This window comes from Ostrea edulis, chromosome 3 (assembly GCF_947568905.1).
Source record: "Ostrea edulis chromosome 3, xbOstEdul1.1, whole genome shotgun sequence".
Lineage (NCBI taxonomy): Eukaryota > Metazoa > Mollusca > Bivalvia > Ostreida > Ostreidae > Ostrea > Ostrea edulis.
In genome coordinates, this window is record NC_079166.1 from 93,493,497 (window position 1) to 93,514,709 (window position 21,213).

The 21,213-nt window shown below is 36.5% G+C and overlaps 1 protein-coding gene across 1 annotated transcript; it reads left to right on the forward strand.

The window, feature by feature from the left end:
* The first annotated feature begins 960 nt into the window (after positions 1 to 960).
* LOC130053027 (uncharacterized) lies at positions 961 to 20,842 on the forward strand. The gene is made up of 5 exons (XM_056159448.1): positions 961 to 984; positions 14,256 to 14,363; positions 14,875 to 15,083; positions 17,641 to 17,788; positions 19,857 to 20,842. The coding sequence occupies exons 2-5, from the start codon at positions 14,262 to 14,264 to the stop codon at positions 20,802 to 20,804; spliced, it is 1,407 nt and encodes a 468-aa protein (XP_056015423.1). The 5' UTR covers positions 961 to 984; positions 14,256 to 14,261; the 3' UTR covers positions 20,805 to 20,842.
* Positions 20,843 to 21,213: the final 371 nt, after the last annotated feature.

A 21,213-nucleotide genomic window follows, 5' to 3' on the forward strand; every position in this document is an offset into this window, starting at 1 on the left:
TTTACAATGATATCGCATAGCTTAAATTTTCAAAGAAAATTAGGCTGTCAAAAAGATATTGAAATGATAAGAAGGGATTATCTGAGGGTGACAATTATAATTTTGACGATGGATTTAAAAATGACATCAAACTGTCAATGTTATCACGGTACATTAACATTACGAATCATTTAATGTATCTCTTGTATATAACACTTCTTTGATGTACAAATACCGTGTAGATGAGGTGGGCGTGCTGGGCCCTTTTGTCCTCTTGTTCCAGACACACATACCCTTTTAAAATTGAAGCGGAGTAAGTTCTAGGAAATACATCAATTTTTTCCACCACCACCCCCCCCTCCTTTTCAGAAGAGGGGTATTATTCAAAATGCCCAGCCGTGGAAAGTCGGAAGGAGATGGTGATTAATAATTCTGTGACTCCGGTGTATATGAAAATCGTGCCGGGTATATTTCAGATACGTGTGTAGACATGAAGGTAGGAACTTCGGCGCTTTACGCCTGGATACTTCACGATGTTCATACTCTCCTGTAATTTCAAAAATGAAATTTATTTCTTACATTTATTTACAATTTACTGTCATTTCTGTCGGGTAACTCCCAGCCATTAGAATGGACGTTCAGTATTTATCACCAATCACATGTGCATTGTTCACAACAGCTCCGCATTCATAAGGAACTGGCTACCACTACAATTTACAAAGAAAGGCAAAAACTAAATGTACATGCTTGTGTGTATGTTAATTACTAGGCCTAGGTCACACGACAAAATGTAAACGGCGCTATATTGCCCAATGATTGACATGCCCGATTTGTTGGCCCCCAAACACACATCTCTTGACCACACTGGTGAACGGCTATCCTACTACTTGTGTGTGGACAATCATGATTTTCATTTTATTCCATTCGCTTATCATCAAATCTTGCTTTGGATATGTTATGAACGAGAATCTAAGGGACAGTGAACCTTTAACCTGTGTGAACAAGGTAATAGAAAAACTTACCGTTTTCAATTTTTAAACATTCTGTTTTAGGTGAACTATATACAGCGTAATAAAAGAACAGAAATCAGAGGTGATCTAAATCAAATAAATGCTAGGTGTTAACGACTCTCTTTTATTTGATTATTTATTTATTTATGCCCCCCCCCCCCTTCGAAAGGATGGGGTATTTTATACAGGTGTTGCACGCTCAATATCTATAGAATCTTTTATTTGACAATTACCAAACTTGGTCAAGGGTTGCCCTTAGAGAGTAGATGACGCCTAGTGATTTTCAGATCCCAAGATTTAAATTAAGTCAAGGGTCAGACTGGACATGCTAAAATAGTTTGTGCTCAATGCCTTGAGAATGCTTTGCTTGACAGATATTGTATTTGGCACACTGATTTACCTAAGGAGTAGATGACCTATAAGGAGTAGATGACCTATATGGATTTAGAGATCACAAGGTCAAGGGTCAAACTGGACATGACAAAATATTGTCCACTCAATATCTTGATAACCATTTGCTAAACAGACATGGAACTTGGAACAACGCTTGTTCTAATAAGTATAAAACCCGTATTGATTTTGAGGTCACTATGCCAAAGTATAAAACCCGTATTGACTTTGAGGTCACTATGCCAAAGTATAAAACCCGTATTGATTTTGAGGTCACTATCCCAAAGGTCAAACTGGTTAGGGTGAAATCGTATTATACAGAGAGTACATAGTAGTGAGATATTTTTCATTCAATATTTTGATAATGATTTGAATGACAGGCATATAACTTGGTATAGTGGTTCAACTGAAGTTACGGCTCTGGATCTCTAGGCTAGGATGAAATCGTATTATACAGTTTATTATAGGAATAGAGAGGGACTTTACACATTATACGCTGTGGATCTCTAGGCTAGGATGAAATCGTATTATACAGTTTATTATAGGAATAGAGAGGGACTTTACACATTATACGCTATGGATCTCTAGGCTAGGATGAAATCGTATTATACAGTTTATTATAGGAATAGAGAGGGACTTTACACATTATACGCTATGGATCTCTAGGCTAGGGTTAGGAAACAGAGTACACAGTTTATTATAGGAATAGAGAGGGACTTTACACATTATACGCTATGGATCTCTAGGCTAGGGTTAGGAAACAGAGTACACAGTTTATTATAGGAATAGAGAGGGCCTTTACACATTATACGCTGTGGATCTCTAAGCTAGGATGAAATCGTATTATACAGTTTATTATAGGAATAGAGAGGGACTTTACACATTATACGCTATGGAGCCCGAATTACATGTAGGTCACGTTAGGGCTGTACATTTTTACACTTTTTGTGTACTACATTTACAGTCCATACATAGTTGTGAGCAAGTGATGTAAGTTATCATTATGTCCGCGGACCAATCACAAGTGATGTAAGTTATCATTATATCCGCGGACCAATCACAAGTGATGTAAGTTATCATTATATCCGCGGACCAATCACAAGTGATGTAAGTTATCATTATATCCGCGGACCAATCACAAGTGATGTAAGTTATCATTATATCCGTGGACCTATTGTAAGTGATGTAAGCGAACATTTTACATGAATCATATCACTTTGAGTATTTTTATACAGTGTGTTATATTGCTTAATCACAACCATGTGTACTATGAGTTATAAATGATGAGAAACAAAGGTGAATTTCAAATGACATTCACTTTATATTGTTTAAAAAGCATTATTTGATCCCAATGTTGGAGTTTCAAATATTACAAATAGTTTCAAATCAGTCTATTCACATGTAAAGACGTCTTCGCTGGGGAAGGAAGACGATACATAATGTTAAGAAAGGCTTGGGATAGTAAGAAAGGTTTGGGATAGTAAGAAAGACCAGGGATAGTAAGAAAGACCAGGGATAGTAAGAAAGACCAGGGATAGTAAGAAAGGTCAGGGATAGTAAGAAAGGTCAGGGATAGTAAGAAAGGTCAGGGATAGTAAGAAAGGTCAGGGATAGTAAGAAAGACCAGGGATAGTAAGAAAGGCCAGGGATAGTAAGAAAGGTCAGGGATAGTAAGAAAGGCCAGGGATAGTAAGAAAGGCCAGTGATAGTAAGAAAGATCAGGGATAGTAAGAAAGGCCAGGGATAGTAAGAAAGACCAGGGATAGTAAGAAAGGTCAGGGATAGTAAGAAAGACCAGGGATAGTAAGAAAGGTCAGGGATAGTAAGAAAGACCTGGGATAGTAAGAAAGGCCAGGGATAGTAAGAACGGTCAGGTATAGTAAGAAAGACCAGAGATAGTAAGAAAGGCTAGGGATAGTAAGAAAGGTCAGGGATAGTAAGAAAGGTCAGGGATAGTAAGAAAGGCCAGGGATAGTAAGAAAGGCCAGGGATAGTAAGAAAGGTCAGGGATAGTAAGAAAGGCCAGAGATAGTAAGAAAGGTCAGGGATAGTAAGAAAGACCAGAGATAGTAAGAAAGGCTAGGGATAGTAAGAAAGGTCAGGGATAGTAAGAAAGGTCAGGGATAGTAAAAAAGGCCAGGGATAGTAAGAAAGACCAGGGATAGTAAGAAAGGCCAGGGATAGTAAGAAAGGTCAGGGATAGTAAGAAAACCAGGGGTAGTAAGAAAGGTCAGGGATAGTAAGAAAGACCAGAGATAGTAAGAAAGGCTAGGGATAGTAAGAAAGGTCAGGGATAGTAAGAAAGGCCAGGGATAGTAAGAAAGGCCAGGGATAGTAAGAAAGATAGTGTGTCGATAAATGAATTTTATTTGTATATCAGATGTAGATATTTGCTCCAAATCTAAGTCCGTTAGAGACAATCGGTCATGATATAAAATACGTTAATGGACAAAATGATTGAAAATATTCGTAACTGTACTTTGGAATTTGCTGTAGAGTAAAATGTTTCAAATCTAAAGTATCCGTGAACTCCGTAGACATCATCAGTGGCATGAATAAGAAATAAATAATATAATTGTTGACGTTCACGTACAGGGCTGATATATATAATTGTTGACGTGCACATACAGGGCTGACACGTGACCTAGGTAGTTACATGTTTATGACCATCATATCGATTTTTTATTCTGCGCTGTGGGTGACAATTTACTGACCTGTATGGATAAGGGAATGCACTAAACTCGGCATGACTGATTGGATTGATAATTTGGGTCACACGATATAAGGCAAACGCCAATACACTTCTAAATCGTTCATCATTTGTTTTGTAAATACTAAGTATCTGTAGTGTTCACGAAATTTTGCTAAGTGTCTGTTTATTAAATTGATTGATTGAATGTTTATTTGTGCGTCCCATCGAGTTTTGTTTTACTCACATTGTAACGTGACCAGCTAGAGATGAAGTACCACAAATTTAGACCTATGCTTAGTGTTCAGAGCCATAGCAGTAAGGGTTCTTTATCGTGCCAACGCCTGCCACGACACGGGACCTCCGTTTTTAAGTTCATATCCGAAAGACCCGATATTCTCACTTCTAGATGCCGAGCGTTTGGTGAAGGAGCTATCACTACCTATTTTGACATGACAGGAATGGGACTAAAATTCACGACCTCCCGGTTACGCTCTACCACTGAGCTAACGCGAGCGGATAAGACCAGCTAATTTTGAAGAAAAGCATCAGATTGGTTGCTATGATTTTATAAGCATTCTTAATTTAAAGTATTACATAGGAAACATACAGGTATTGTTATATGACATATTTGGTGTATTGTTTAAAATTTGCTGTTTTTCACCACATTTAACAATTGTTCAGTTATCTGGTGGCGCCCAGTTTTTATTGGTGAAAGAGAGAACCCAGATTTAATGTACCTGGGAAGAGACCACCAACCTTCCGAAAGTAAACTGGAAAACTTTCTCACTTACCGGCGCGAGAGGGATTCGAACCCGCTCCGAGCAGACGTGAGAGGCGTGTGATTTTGAGCGCGATGCTCTAACCACTCGGGTACGGAGGCCCCTCATATTTGGTGTAAAAATAGAAATGGATGTTACAATGTTAAATACATATAAAACATTAATACCATCATTTGTATAAGAACACTTGGAAGTTTTCAAAAATATGAATGTATGAAATGTCATTCAAACATGAAAATAAACGAATGCAATATGGAAGTTTTAGGTGCATTATAATAAACACATTTTTTTTTTGAAAAAATAAATAAATGACACTTATCATAAATGCAGGTTTTAGAAATCCAAGTGTGATTGATATACATGTCCATTAAATAAAAGCGAATCTACCTCTTTTCATTTCCCATGCGTTAAATTTCTGATGAGAGACCTGAGACATAAATATTGCAATCATATATATCATCTGTAGCATATTGGAATCAGACATAAATCTATTTATCACGAAGACCATTTTAGTCTTATCGACAAAGTAATATAATTCATTTCTAGGAGTTGGTAAATCGTTTCAAAACGATTTTAACAAGAGGCCCACAGACCGTATAGGTTACCTGAGTATTAGTTAAAAGTATCACTAGTCCACAGTCCTTATCAGTCACCTGAATAGTAGTTAAAAGTATCACTAGTCCACAGTCCTTATCAGTCACCTGAGTATTAGTTAAAAGTATCACTAGTCCCACAGGCTTTATCAGTCACTTGAATAGTAGTTAAAAGTATCACTAGTCCACAGGCCTTATCAGTCACCTGAGTATTAGTTAAAAGTATCACTAGTCCACAGGCTTTATCAGTCACCTGAGTATTAGTTAAAAGTATCACTAGTCCACAGGCTTTATCAGTCACCTGAGTATTAGTTATAAGTATCACTAGTCCACAGGCCTTATCAGTCACCTGAGTATTAGTTATAAGTATCACTAGTCCACAGGCTTTATCAGTCACCTGAGTATTAGTTAAAGTATCACTAGTCCACAGGCCTTATCTGTCTCCTGAGTATTAGTTTAAAGTATCACTAGTCCACACGCCTTATCAGTCACCTGAATAGTAGTTAAAAGTATCACTAGTCCCACACGCCTTATCAGTCACCTGAGTATTAATTATAAGTATCACTAGTCCACAGGCCTTATCTGTCTCCTGAGTATTAGTTAAAAGTATCACTAGTCCACAGGTCTTATCAGTCACCTGAATAGTAGTTAAAAGTAACACTAGTCCCACAGGCCTTATCAGTCACCTGAGTATTAGTTAAAAGTATCACTAGTCCACAGGCCTTATCTGTCTCCTGAGTATTAGTTAAAAGTATCACTGTAGTCCACAGGCTTTATCAGTCACCTGAATAGTAGTTAAAAGTAACACTAGTCCACAGGCCTTATCAGTCACCTGAGTATTAGTTAAAAGTATCACTAGTCCACAGGCTTTATCAGTCACCTGAGTATTAGTTAAAAGTATCACTAGTCCACAGGTCTTATCTGTCTCCTGAGTATTAGTTAAAAGTATCACTAGTACACAGGCTTTATCAGTCACCTGAGTATTAGTTATAAGTATCACTAGTCCACAGGCTTTATCAGTCACCTGAGTATTAGTTAAAAGTATCACTAGTCCCATATGCCTTATCAGTCACCTGAGTATTAGTTATAAGTATCACTAGTCCACAGGTCTTATCAGTCACCTGAGTACTAGTTGAAAGTATCGCTAGCCCCAAGGGCTGTGAAATTTATGATAATTTTCTTGCTGTTTTGGGGTGTTTTTTTTTTTTTGCATATCTTGGGCTTACAGCGAATGTGACCGGTCGACAGATGATGCTTACTCCTCCTAGTCGCCTAATCCCACCTCTGGAATGCCCAGGGATCCGTGTTTTCCCAACTCTCTATTTTGTATTGCTTATAGGAGGTATGGGATTGATGACTGTTCGTTATCTTCACCTTTCATCTAAGCTAAATTCTAAATTTCAGCACCAGTAAACATGTTTTGTTAATTAGAATACAAATTCCCCCGAAAGTTTCTTTATAGATGAAAAACTTTACATAGTATATGTTGTGTCAACACTAAATATTTTGGACACGCCTTACGTCAGAACACTGGTTTTACGAAGTTCGTAAGGTTGGTTCACCCCTTTCTACTTTTTCTAAAAATACATTTTGCAATTTTATACAGTATTAAAGAAGTCTTTCAAATTAACCAATAACATACGGGTAACAAGTATAGCTTTTTTTAAAGTGTTCCTTCTTTCCGAACTATCTTCTAAAGAAATATTATAGAAGCATTCTATAATTATATATATGAAATAAATGAATGTATGCATGTGTACTAGAAGTTAATGCAAATATAGTGCAAAGTACTTTTTTTCGCACTTGTACATTGTTGATATGATTTTTCATTAAATTTCACTACAAGACGTGCGTGAAAGCAATTTTCAAGGTAGCGAGTTTTTCTAAGCGCGGAAGTTGTTGCATGTACCTACAATAATAAAACTCGTGTTCTGTTCACTGGACATGGTTTTATAGAAATTGAATATGGAAGAGAATTTTGACCTTAATGTTTAATTGTTTATACAACCATTCTATAAATTGCGACAGGGGTGCTGTACTAGTTTTAACAATCGTATATGAGCATGCATATAAATAAACCTATCTGTCAATAAATATAATCATATATTAAAACTGACTCAAAAGATTGCAAATGTCAGTCACATTTAATGTAATAAAGTTTTTTAAAAAAAAACCAAAGAGACGAGAATGCATTTACTGTTCGTTTTCTCATTCTTTTTAAAAATTGGGGAGGCAGGGAAGAGTTTCTTTGATTCTGAAACATGTGGGTAGGGGTATACATCAAAGTCAGATCATGTCAGATTAATGAAAAATTATTTTTCCCTTTTATGTCAATACTTGTATTTCATATTGTTGTAGTTAATAAATTATTACCCTAAATTACAGTGTACATGTAATCTATAAATGCTGGTGCTAGTGCACAAAACATGCTCTGAGCAGGTTCCCCTTTTTTGCTTTGATTTTCTCTCATTTGGGCTAATCCGCACCACCCCAACACCATCACAGTACCAAACATGGGGATTTAGACACTGTGCACAATCAAGAACCCTATCTACTTGTGATAGTATAAATATGAATTTCTATATGTATTTATTCGTTTTGATATTTTTCATTGATCGTTTTGCTAAATACAATTTTAAAATTCAATTTACCGTAAGTTCAATTGCGCATCTGGATTGAGTTGGCTGAGTAAAGTTTTATTCTGTTATCTCATTGGTTCTTTGATTTCATTGGTCATTTCATAATTCTTTATCCAATAATAGTCTTTCAGTATATGTATAAATCTACCGCGCTTACCTATGTAGTTAGAGCAGTAATACGTTTTGAAGAATTACAACCAGCTGATATCTTCCGCATCTTATGGTGTGTTATTTCTATTTAAGTATATGTTTCATTCCCATATAAAGAACTGATATACGTAATTATTTTGATTGCAAGTTAGTTACTTTATTGTAATTTTGCTTTCAAAGTCGTAATCATTATATACGTCTGTAAGATCTTAATCTAAATTATTTACAGAACACATGTACACATTTTTATAAAGTATAGTATTATGTTTCTAAAACGTTTACTGTGGGTACAATTTACAATTGTCATATTTCAATTATGTATTTCTTTCTTGATTTGTAATAATATGTATACGGTGTGACCGTTGGACCGAGTGCAGCATGTAATGGTCATTGGAGTGTCCCAAGTGGTAATCATAATTCCGTTAAGTATGGTAGGTTATGATTCATTTAAAAATATATATTTTTAATGAAATTTTCCTTGCGCTAAAAACCCAGTAGCATCTCAATATTAAAGGGGTTTATATGGGGACAACAGTTTTACAGGATCCGCCTATTCATTGAACGCGGGAAATAAAACACAAGGCGACGTAAACTGTGTATTGTGACGTCACATTTAGCCTCAACCTTTTTCTCTTTTTCAAATCAAACAATTATAAACAACAATAATACATTCCGTATGCAGTGAAAAAGGCCATTATAAAACTAAATAAAATTAACCAATAAATTCAAAATGGTAAAAATGTAACCGTAATTTTATCGTATATTCTTATTTAAAGAAACTCATGAACTCGTTCATCTATTTAGTCATATTACGGTTTTATATGTAATTATTTGCTAAAACCTGTTACAATGATAATTATACTATTCACTTTGAACAAACTGGGTGTTTAAATTAGGAATTGCACGTCAGAGTCTTCTATTATTGGCATTCAAAATAAAACACAGATAACTGTTGAAGCAGGTAATGAAAAAAATAAATGGCGACGCCCGTACGGATCACGAAAATTTCAGTGAACGTACATGTATATAGGGATTATCTCTTTTTCTTTTGCTGATTTTGACTTTTTTCTTTTACATACGTGTTACCTTTAGAGCCTTGCTTCGCGGACGGGCCTTCAGCCCGTCCGAGCTTCGCTCGGTATTATTAATCTGTTATTGTAGGTCAATGCCTTAATTTTCTATTGAATAAATTAATTAAACCAACATCTGCCTTCCTGCTCGGTTACATACCCTTATCAAAAATCTACCTTTCATATGGGGCCACCCACCTTCCATCTCAGCTAGAGACCTTTTGCTGGACCATGCATGTTTTCACCGGAATTTCTTCAGCAACTGACCACGTGTCTTAGTTTCGTATTTGCACTCATCTATATTCTAGGAATCATGGTGACACTTACATGTTGTAAATCAATATTTTTATTAAGCACTCAGCTACATTTGACATGCATCCTAAAATTATTGTATACATTTTTACACATGTAATATCACTTCAAATATGGCGTAATATCATACATTTTCACTTCATGTATATTCCAACAGTCACTGTCGAGAGGAAATATATATTAACGGAAAAAATAACTGCAAGTTCGGTTTTGTAATATAACTTTTAGACTGCACGTGGAGAAAATTTAATTAGATTTGGCACACAGCTACCCCCGTGTACTATGGCAATGTTCTTTAGTTAAAATACAGCCGAACGTGACCCCACTCAACGCAGTATGCTTTCATAAGATTTTTCAAGAAACCATATGTGCTGGTAAACCATTACAAATCGAACATTGGAACAATACATATCATCTACACAACATTTCTTTTCGATTGATTGTACCTTGTTCAACGTCCCTCTCGAGAATTTTTCACTCATGGAGACGTCAACAATACCGATGAAGGGCTTCAAATTGGCCTATGCTTGGTGCTTACGGCTATTGCGCAGTCAGGGTTCTTTAGCGTGACACACCTACTGTGACACGGGACATCCATTTTTAAGGTCATATCCGAGGACCTATGGCATTCACACCTGATGCCGAGCGTTTGACGATGGAACTGTCACCGCCTGTTTTAACGACTTAGGTCTGTCGCGGTCGATATTCGAACCCCGACCTTCTGCATGCGGGGCGAAGTGATTGTTGAGCAAAATGCCGCGGTTGAGTGAAATCGATAATGTAGGAGCATTCGAATAGTCATGTAGCCCAGCAATAGTCTGTGTAGTTTGGCATCTTAGAGCCACAGTGAGTTTGGGTGACCGTCTCAGGAGCGGACGCCCGCGCGTTACGTCGCGACGTCAAGATAGAGGCATCCCTCTCTCGCCCGTCCGTGACATTTCAGACGGCGACGGAGGTGGCATGCCAATTTGTCAGCACTCATGTCCAAGAATAAGTAGGAATCAGATGCGGGCGTTTTTTAAGGCCACGACGTCCCTATGTAGATGCACCACTTACGCAAAGTCGATGTCAATGTCGATTGCAGTGGCTGCTTGCACATCCACCTAATTGTGTTTATCGACCTCGTGGTGAGCGATATTCTAACGTTTGCTGACGGAAAGCGACATATTCGATGAAGGGTCTGTTATGGTATGGACAGGGATATCTCAAAGCGTGAAAATACCTCTTGTCCTTGTGGCAATGCTACAGCGGTAACATATCGGAATCAGGTTTTGAGACCACACGTCCTTCCACTTATCTATCAACGTAACCGTACGTTGCAGAATGACAACGCGAGGCCTCGTGTTTCTATGAATTTTCGTGACTTTCTGGCTAAAAAAGTCTCAGTTCTTGATTGACCACCATACAGTCCAGATTTGTCCCCAATAATGCATTTGTGGGACGAGCGGAACAGGAGGGTTAAGTTGGTTAGATGTATATTGTTTAACATTCTGTTTCAGAATTTTCACTCATGTAGACGTGACCAGTGCCGATAAAGGGCTCATTGTGTGTTTACATTTCACAAAAACCATGCATGATACCAAAGTTCTATCAGATTAGTTAACTAAAGTTTGCCCTTGTAAATAGCTGCTGCTGTAAACCAATCGCAACAATACTGCATCAGGTATGCATGTGTACTCAAAGCTGTTGCGTCGAGCATAGTAGGTCTACATTGGTAGCACTACAGCGGGTGATGTCTCAGAATGTACGAACTGTTTTTGAAGTTACGGAGAACAAACCAAATAATTCATCTGTATACAAATTTTTAAAAATTCTTAACTGGTTTTGAGTGACTGTAAATATTAGAAATCACTGCTTTTGTCTAAGAAGTTCGTTAGCCACGATACTTGCCAGTGTGGATAAAACTCGTGGTTTCTTTACTTATCTACAGTGTGGATAAAACTCGTGGTTTCTTTACTTATCTACAGTGTGGATAAAACTCGTGGTTTCTTTACTTATCTACAGTGTGGATAAAACTCGTGGTTTCTTTACTTATCTACAGTGTGGATAAAACTCGTGGTTTCTTTACTTATCTACAGTGTGGATAAAACTCGTGGTTTCTTTACTTATCTACAGTGTGGATAAAACTCGTGGTTTCTTTACTTATCTACAGTGTGGATAAAACTCGTGGTTTCTTTACTTATCTACAGTGTGGATAAAACTCGTGGTTTCTTTACTTATCTACAGTGTGGATAAAACTCGTGGTTTCTTTACTTATCTACAGTGTGGATAAAACTCGTGGTTTCTTTACTTATCTACAGTGTGGATAAAACTCGTGGTTTCTTTACTTATCTACAGTGTGGATAAAACTCGTGGTTTCTTTACTTATCTACAGTGTGGATAAAACTCGTGGTTTCTTTACTTATCTACAGTGTGGATAAAACTCGTGGTTTCTTTACTTATCTACAGTGTGGATAAAACTCGTGGTTTCTTTACTTATCTACAGTGTGGATAAAACTCGTGGTTTCTTTACTTATCTACAGTGTGGATAAAACTCGTGGTTTCTTTACTTATCTACAGTGTGGATAAAACTCGTGGTTTCTTTACTTATCTACAGTGTGGATAAAACTCGTGGTTTCTTTACTTATCTACAGTGTGGATAAAACTCGTGGTTTCTTTACTTATCTACAGTGTGGATAAAACTCGTGGTTTCTTTACTTATCTACAGTGTGGATAAAACTCGTGGTTTCTTTACTTATCTACAGTGTGGATAAAACTCGTGGTTTCTTTACTTATCTACAGTGTGGATAAAACTCGTGGTTTCTTTACTTATCTACAGTGTGGATAAAACTCGTGGTTTCTTTACTTATCTACAGTGTGGATAAAACTCGTGGTTTCTTTACTTATCTACAGTGTGGATAAAACTCGTGGTTTCTTTACTTATCTACAGTGTGGATAAAACTCGTGGTTTCTTTACTTATCTACAGTGTGGATAAAACTCGTGGTTTCTTTACTTATCTACAGTGTGGATAAAACTCGTGGTTTCTTTACTTATCTACAGTGTGGATAAAACTCGTGGTTACTTTACTTATCTACAGTGTGGATAAAACTCGTGGTTTCTTTACTTATCTACAGTGTGGATAAAACTCGTGGTTACTTTACTTATCTACAGTGTGGATAAAACTCGTGGTTACTTTACTTATCTACAGTGTGGATAAAACTCGTGGTTTCTTTACTTATCTACAGTGTGGATAAAACTCGTGGTTTCTTTACTTATCTACAGTGTGGATAAAACTCGTGGTTACTTTACTTATCTACAGTGTGGATAAAACTCGTGGTTTCTTTACTTATCTACAGTGTGGATAAAACTCGTGGTTACTTTACTTATCTACAGTGTGGATAAAACTCGTGGTTACTTTACTTATCTACAGTGTGGATAAAACTCGTGGTTTCTTTACTTATCTACAGTGTGGATAAAACTCGTGGTTTCTTTACTTATCTACAGTGTGGATAAAACTCGTGGTTTCTTTACTTATCTACAGTGTGGATAAAACTCGTGGTTTCTTTACTTATCTACAGTGTGGATAAAACTCGTGGTTTCTTTACTTATCTACAGTGTGGATAAAACTCGTGGTTTCTTTACTTATCTACAGTGTGGATAAAACTCGTGGTTTCTTTACTTATCTACAGTGTGGATAAAACTCGTGGTTTCTTTACTTATCTACAGTGTGGATAAAACTCGTGGTTTCTTTACTTATCTACAGTGTGGATAAAACTCGTGGTTTCTTTACTTATCTACAGTGTGGATAAAACTCGTGGTTTCTTTACTTATCTACAGTGTGGATAAAACTCGTGGTTTCTTTACTTATCTACAGTGTGGATAAAACTCGTGGTTTCTTTACTTATCTACAGTGTGGATAAAACTCGTGGTTTCTTTACTTATCTACAGTGTGGATAAAACTCGTGGTTTCTTTACTTATCTACAGTGTGGATAAAACTCGTGGTTACTTTACTTATCTACAGTGTGGATAAAACTCGTGGTTTCTTTACTTATCTACAGTGTGGATAAAACTCGTGGTTACTTTACTTATCTACAGTGTGGATAAAACTCGTGGTTACTTTACTTATCTACAGTGTGGATAAAACTCGTGGTTTCTTTACTTATCTACAGTGTGGATAAAACTCGTGGTTTCTTTACTTATCTACAGTGTGGATAAAACTCGTGGTTTCTTTACTTATCTACAGTGTGGATAAAACTCGTGGTTTCTTTACTTATCTACAGTGTGGATAAAACTCGTGGTTTCTTTACTTATCTACAGTGTGGATAAAACTCGTGGTTTCTTTACTTATCTACAGTGTGGATAAAACTCGTGGTTTCTTTACTTATCTACAGTGTGGATAAAACTCGTGGTTTCTTTACTTATCTACAAGCTTAAGTTTGAACTGTAACGATCATTTCACGAGGACATTGTAAAGCCCGTGTATGGTGTTATTTATTGTAAAGCCCGTGTATGGTGTTATTTATTGTAAAGCCCGTGTATGGTGTTATTTATTGTAAAGCCCGTGTATGGTGTTATTTAGGCTCTTAAAAGTTTCAAAAGGTCATTTGTCTAGATGCTAGAATAGGGAACAAATATTTATCATAGTCTTAATCTCTTTTAGAAATTTATGCAAGGACATCCCAGGATAAAAGGTCCACGCTCTGTACATGATCGCATCGCTATTGTTGGAGCTGGCCCCGCAGGACTACACATGGCGTACGAGCTCAAGGTATGGTGACATATGTCATTAACACTTGCTTAAATAAAGCAGATTTATACATTGGCATCTTCAAAATATGAAGACATTTCATATAATCTGGTGCAAATTTTTACGTAATACACTGAAGGAAAAATGACGTGGGATGATTACTCCTCCTAGACACCTGATCCCACTTCTGGTGTGTCCAGGGGTCCGTGTTTACCCAATCATTTCTTTTGTATTCCTTATAGGAGTTATGAGATAGATCACTGTTCTTCATCTTCACGTTTCATGTTGGTATAATCGTAGATTATTTTCATATTGCTGTCTTTGTAGATTTTAACTGATCTATTTTGGTCGATTATTATGTATTAATTAGGGTATTGAATGGCGACATGCTTTTACCTCTAAATAAATAACAAATGTACTGCAATCGACAATTAGTACAAGCTTAAAAGCTTGTGAAAAGGAATTTATTTATTATAATTTCGATGATAGTTTGCATGTTATGAGTAACATTATGGTTTTTTTCTTCTAACAGAGGCGTGGTTTCCATAACATTGTAATCTTTGAAAGTCGACATGAGGTAGGCGGGAAAACAACATCGAGACTCTACAGGAACGTGTGGCATGACCTCGGAACAATCAACTTAGCAGTCACCTATGATAAGACAGTAGCTCTAGTGGAAAAATTCAACGCAGGATTCGACATCATACCTAATCCTCCAAGTTCCATTTGGAGCAATAGACACGATAGGCGAATAATGAACAATAGACATGATATGCGAATAATGGACAATAGATAAGGTAGGCGAATAATGAACAATAGATAAGGTAGGCGAATAATGAACAATAGACACGGTAGGCGAATAATGAACAATAGACACGGTAGGCGAATAATGAACAATAAACACAGCAAGCAAATAATGTGCAAATAGATACGATGGACAGTGGTGATTTGAGTGTTGATTTGTTTTAAAGATATCTCTAGACATTGGGGAAATGAAATGTTTGGTCTTCTCAAATGATAAAAGGAAAATTAAGTACAATCAATTTACTTCCACGCGACCTACTCATTCATTCCTCAATTAAATATTACTTCAATGATACCGTGTTTTGAACTGACTTCAGTCATAGATCTATAATTCAATTTTAGTTGTAACACGCAATATGATTGGCTGACCACACTGACAAAATTAGTTTATATTGTAAAATATAACTTACTATGGGGATGCGCCCCCTTGACAACCCAAACATGGCACTACTTTGTTCAAATTGCACATTGTAGCACTGTCTATGAAGTAGAAAATCGCCTGAAGAAACAGTGCAGAATAAAATAAACTGCACCACGTTACATTATATCTTACAATAAAAGTCAATATTAGCTTCTTTCCTTAAATCCTGAAACAGTAGTCTTTCAACATTGTTATGTCATTCTTAGAACAATGATTTTGAGTACGGATTACTCCCGTTACCCGCTATAGGGCTCACAGCGGATGTGACCAGTCGACAGGGAAAGTGTACTTCTCCTAGGCACTTGATCCCACCTCTGGTATATCCAGGGGTCCGTGTTTTCCCAACTCTCTATTTTCTATTGCTTATAAGAGTTATGAGATTGATCAATCTTCGTCATCTTCACCTTGCATATTTAAAGACAGTGTTATAGCCAACTTCTATTGTATAGGTCAAATTTAGTTATATGAATGGTGAAGATAACGAATAATGATCAATCCCATAACTCCTATAAGCAATATGATTGATATGGGTTAAGGTAAAAAAAAATATTATACTTACATAAGGGTTAATGTTAAGAATTGCCGGACATATACCGATTAATCTTGAGAATTTGGGGACTAACATACAGATTAATGAGTCAAAGGTGGGATCGGGAGGAGTAAGTATCCCCTGTCGACTGGTCACATCCGCCCTATATCTTGATTAAGATATATCGGACTCACAAACATAATATATCTTGAAACTTTCTATCAACACCAACTGTCGCGGTGGTCTCAAGGTGGAGCCTTCACCCCGCATGCAGAAGGTCGATGTTCGAATCCCGGCCGCAACAGACCTATGTCGTTAAAACAGGTAGTGAGAATTCCATCGCCAAACGCTCGGCATTAGATGTGAATTTCACGGGAGATGACATTAAAAACGAATGTTCCATGTCTCAGTAGGTGTGGCACGCTAAAGAATCTTCAATGTTCGTAAGCGTCGAGCATAAACTTAAATGTGCAACCCTTCACCGTTATTGGTAACGTCTTCATATGAGTGCAACTTCCCGATAAACAAAATAAAATCAATCAAAATATATTGCTATTACATCGTTTCTGTTACGTCATAAAGTGGTTGAACCCTCTCTCTCTCTCTCTCTCTCTCTCTCTCTCTCTCTCTCTCTCTCTCTCTCTCTCTCGTACGTGGAATACTCGGTCGAACTTTAAGAGGTAGGATACAATTCAGGATTACATACATATCTTTACGATTCATTCGTGTTTCTATCAACTTATATAACTATTTTGAACAGTTTCCATTCTACAACGAATGTATCGGACAGGGATCGTGGTCTCTGGAACTCTACAAATGACATTTGCTTGAACTCACAAGCGCTTTGAAACGGATCACATATCTACCTAAAATTTATGTAACCCCACCTCCTTACAGACGGAAGCACAGGTGGTTATGGACGAACTTCCGGTTCCCTTCTTGTATTTTTGAAAGTTCAATTCCTTGGGTATTTCAGGATATCTTTGATAAACTATATAACTTCAGAGTGTGAGTGTATCTATTTCAATGAAATACACAAATGTCTCATGGGAACCGTTGTTAAACATGGCATAGATACATGTATCAGCGATCATAATATATGAACAAAGTCTGCAACTCAGCCAGCTAATGGTAATCGGGTGATCTCGTCTCGGGTGTTCTATTTCTAAAAATAGTTGGCTGCAACAGAAATATCCCAGCATCACAACTTCCGTTCGTTGTAGCACGAAATGAAAAGCGGCGCGATTAAAACGATGAAATTGAACGGCGTGAAGTAAATATTGCGCACCAAATAGCGGTGCATTTAATCTATGATTCATCAGTAGATTTAGAGCGACCGTTCTTTTCGGTTAGTGAGTGTATTAATAGTGTTGTTTTTTCAATTGGATTTCTCAGAGAGACGTATTTTTTTCCCCAAAATGTCGCTGGCTGGCTGAGTTGCATACCATTTTCATATATTATGATCGTTGATATGACATTTTTAAAAACGGTTTCTATGTGACATTTGTGTATTCCTTCATTACAACTGCAGTTTTGTGTTTTGTAGAGTTTAATTCCGCCTTTGAAGCTTTCTCAGTGTCGCTACCGAAGTTATTAGAGGCATCTGAGCGATATATTGCTTTACATAAATGTTTCTTTGGCACCTATGATGGAGAACTGATGCCTCGACCATCTCCAGATATTCTATACAGGGTAAGGCCATCATCACATATTCTGTAGTATAAGTAAGGCAATATGCTCAGATATTCTATAGCGGGTAAGGACATCATCACATATTTTGTATAGTGTAAGTAAGACAATATCTCCAGATATTCTATAACGGGTAAGGACATCATCACATATTCTGTATAGTGTAAGTAAGGCAATATTCTCAGATATTTTATACAGGGTGAGGACATCATCACATATTCTGTATAGTGTAAGTAAGGCAATATCTCTAGATATTATATACCAGGTAAGGACATCATCACATGTTCTGTATAGTGTAAGTAAGGCAATATTCTCAGATTCTCTATACCGGGTAAGGACATCATCACATATTCTGTATAGTGTAGTAAGGCAATATTCTCATGTATGAAGGTTAGTATAGACTTTCACATATCACCAAATGTTCTGTGTAAGGTAGGGGGGACTGTAACATATTCTCAGATACTGTAAACCAGCATTTATTGGCGATATACTTTTTCGCTATTTACTAGTGGTAAACTGGTACACGCCCACTACTTTTGGCGACCTAGATAATTTTGATTAATAATATCCATTGTGTCGTTAACAAAAAATATTCGTTACGATCATATTCTTGTGAACCTCTCGAAAATTTCACACCCACCAATACAAGGTGGTATACAGTATGTTGTATGTGTTGCAGATTCCAGGGCTCTGTGTTTGTACAATTCCCTATTTTGTATTGCTCATACGAGTTATGAGATCGATCAATGTTCGTTATCTTCACCTTTATAGGAATTATGAGATCGATCAATGTTCGTTATCTTCACCTTTATAGGATTTATGAGATCGAGCACTATTCATTATCTTCACCTTTCATTATGAGAGATTTTGTATATGGTTAAGTATAGATTTATAATTTGTATATGGTAAGTAGCCATTTATAAAATTATATTATGAGATTTTTTGTGAAGGGTAAGTAAAGATTCTCTTATATTCTATATAGGATAGAAATGTACTATCATATATTCTATATAGGATAGAAATGCAATCTTATATATTCTATATAGGATAAAAATGTACTCTCCTATGTTCTATATGGGTTGAAAATGTACTCTCATATATTCTATATAGGATAGAAATACACTCTCATATATTCTATCTAAAGTTCATAAGATTCATCACTGTTCGGCATCTTTTTCTTTATCTCTAAAAATATTACTCGCTATTCTACGTAATTCGTATATTATAGGGTTTTTGAACGTATATTTTTTAATATTGGCCAAGTTGAATTGGGAATTAAAAAATCGTGATCTTGTGAGCATTTTTCAAATCGAACCTGGCAAATATTCAAATCAATATCAATACCTCATTGATTACGTATGCTAAACCACGTGTATATTCGTTGTTTTCTATTGATGATTCATTTGTTTTCTCGTCGAGTTGGGAACTTTAGCAACGATTGATGTAATACTACAGTTACAGGCTTTTTCAACGCTCATCTAAATGCATTGGTTAAAGTTGTTAAGTGCTTCGAATCGACAATAATATTTTCTGCTCCTTAATTGTAAATCACGATTGAAATATCGAAGAATAGATGAAATATGGAGATCAGTTACCAGATTTAACAAATTGATAGCTGATTCGAAGTTTGTCTGATAGCAGGGGACAGTTTCACTCTATACACCCGTACAACATTCTTAGAAAATTAAAATATGCCATATTTAAAGTGATATTGTATGCGTACAGAAAATTGGTGATTTTCTAATTTCCCACTGGCTATTTTATCCTCAGACACTGAGACACGTAATACAATAGTGTTTTCCTGCAGTTTGGGTGCTTGTGTGACAGTTGGTAATCAACCTTTCAATCTCGGTGTACTTAAGAATAACACAAAGGAAAACAACTATTGGGAAACTCGAATATTTGCATATTGCGGTTTTTCGGGTATTTACAGTGCGGGATTTTAAGCCTCAGCAAAGCCCCGACACTAGATCTAAAGATATGTAATGTGTGTTATTTATATTTTCTTTAACGGCTCGGGTTTCTTTCAATACTCACAGTTCTTTGATCAGTATCTTGTTTTCTCCCTAAGGTCCGTGGTACCATTGATGATTTTCTCGTAAGATACAACCTCACAGACCTACGACCGTTATTTTTCATTGGTTTTGTAGTGAATGCGTACGGTTCCCTGAATGAGACATCGGCGCTGTATGCATTAACATTTGTACCCCCAGCAGTGGTTCGGTCCTTTCTAAGGCCTGACAGGGGACTTTACCGTCTCCGCGGTGGCTGGCAAAATCTATGTCGTGAAATATCTAGACGAATAAACGTCGAAATTAGATTCAATGTGAATATAAAACACATTCACAGAGAAAACGGAATTCGAATATTGTTCCAAGAAAAACATTTCCCTTCACTGCATGTGGATAATTTTGATTTTCTTATTCTTTCTCCATCAATGAATTCCTTATTCGGTATTATGGATTTCAATCCACGTGAATTAGCAATATTTACACACTTGCGAAATTTATATTTCTTGAAGTCGATTGTTAATTCCATCAGTCCTGGCAGAAGAGCTCTTTACCCATGCGAAGTGTTTCTATATGATTTACAACGTGAGCAATACTCTGTTTATGTATATATCAATCTGCATCAAGTCGAAAATAATGTGACTGGCCTTGACTATCAGCAAGGGCGACGGGAAAACACCGATAGAGATGGCAGTACGTATGAAACAAGTGTATATCATCAGTTTGGGAAAGCTAATCCTTGGAAGAGAGACGTAAATTCTGACATTCAAAGAAATCTTTTTCAACATCTAAAAGATTTCAACAAAGGCAATCCGGAATTAGTCGAGCAAGTGACGTGGTCATATTACTTTCCAAATTTCCCACCGGAAGCTATAACTGAGGGTGCATTGTGGGATGTTTTAGATATGCAAGGAATGTATAACACATGGTACATAGGATCATCTGTATCTTTTGAGTCAATAGAAAGTGTCTTTGAGTATAATCATTTATTGATGAAACTGTTTTTCTGAATACAAACTCGTGTAAACGATACGTAAGAATATTGAAAATGCCAGAATTATGATTTTATTCTGTTGGTGTTGGTTTTCTTTTGAAATATATGTCGCATTGTTTTCATTCAGTAATGGTACATGGCATTGTATGTTCTTTTGATGACTGAGAAGAATAAATGATTCATAGTTTGCACAATGAATGCCATTGAAGTGATAATGAAATAGAGCTTGAATACTGTAAGCTTTTTAAAATGTTAATGCATATTCCTATTGTTGTAGAGAAAGAAGAGCTAGATTCTGACCAAATTTACTGTTTTCTGAAGTTTTGGAAATTTGTTTGGTTTGCTGTTTATACTGTTTAACGGCGAGGGACAAATGAAGGACACTATCTGTAGCCAGTTCGATGTCACAGGCAATTATCATAATC

Coding starts and splice junctions, on each gene's coding strand:
- LOC130053027 (XM_056159448.1), top strand. CDS start 14,262: ATGCAAGGACATCCCAGGATAAAAGGTCCACGCTCTGTACATGATCGC. Junction 14,364..14,874: donor ACATGGCGTACGAGCTCAAG/GTATGGTGACAT, acceptor TTCTTCTAACAG/AGGCGTGGTTTCCATAACAT. Junction 15,084..17,640: donor TCCATTTGGAGCAATAGACA/CGATAGGCGAAT, acceptor TTTGTGTTTTGT/AGAGTTTAATTCCGCCTTTG.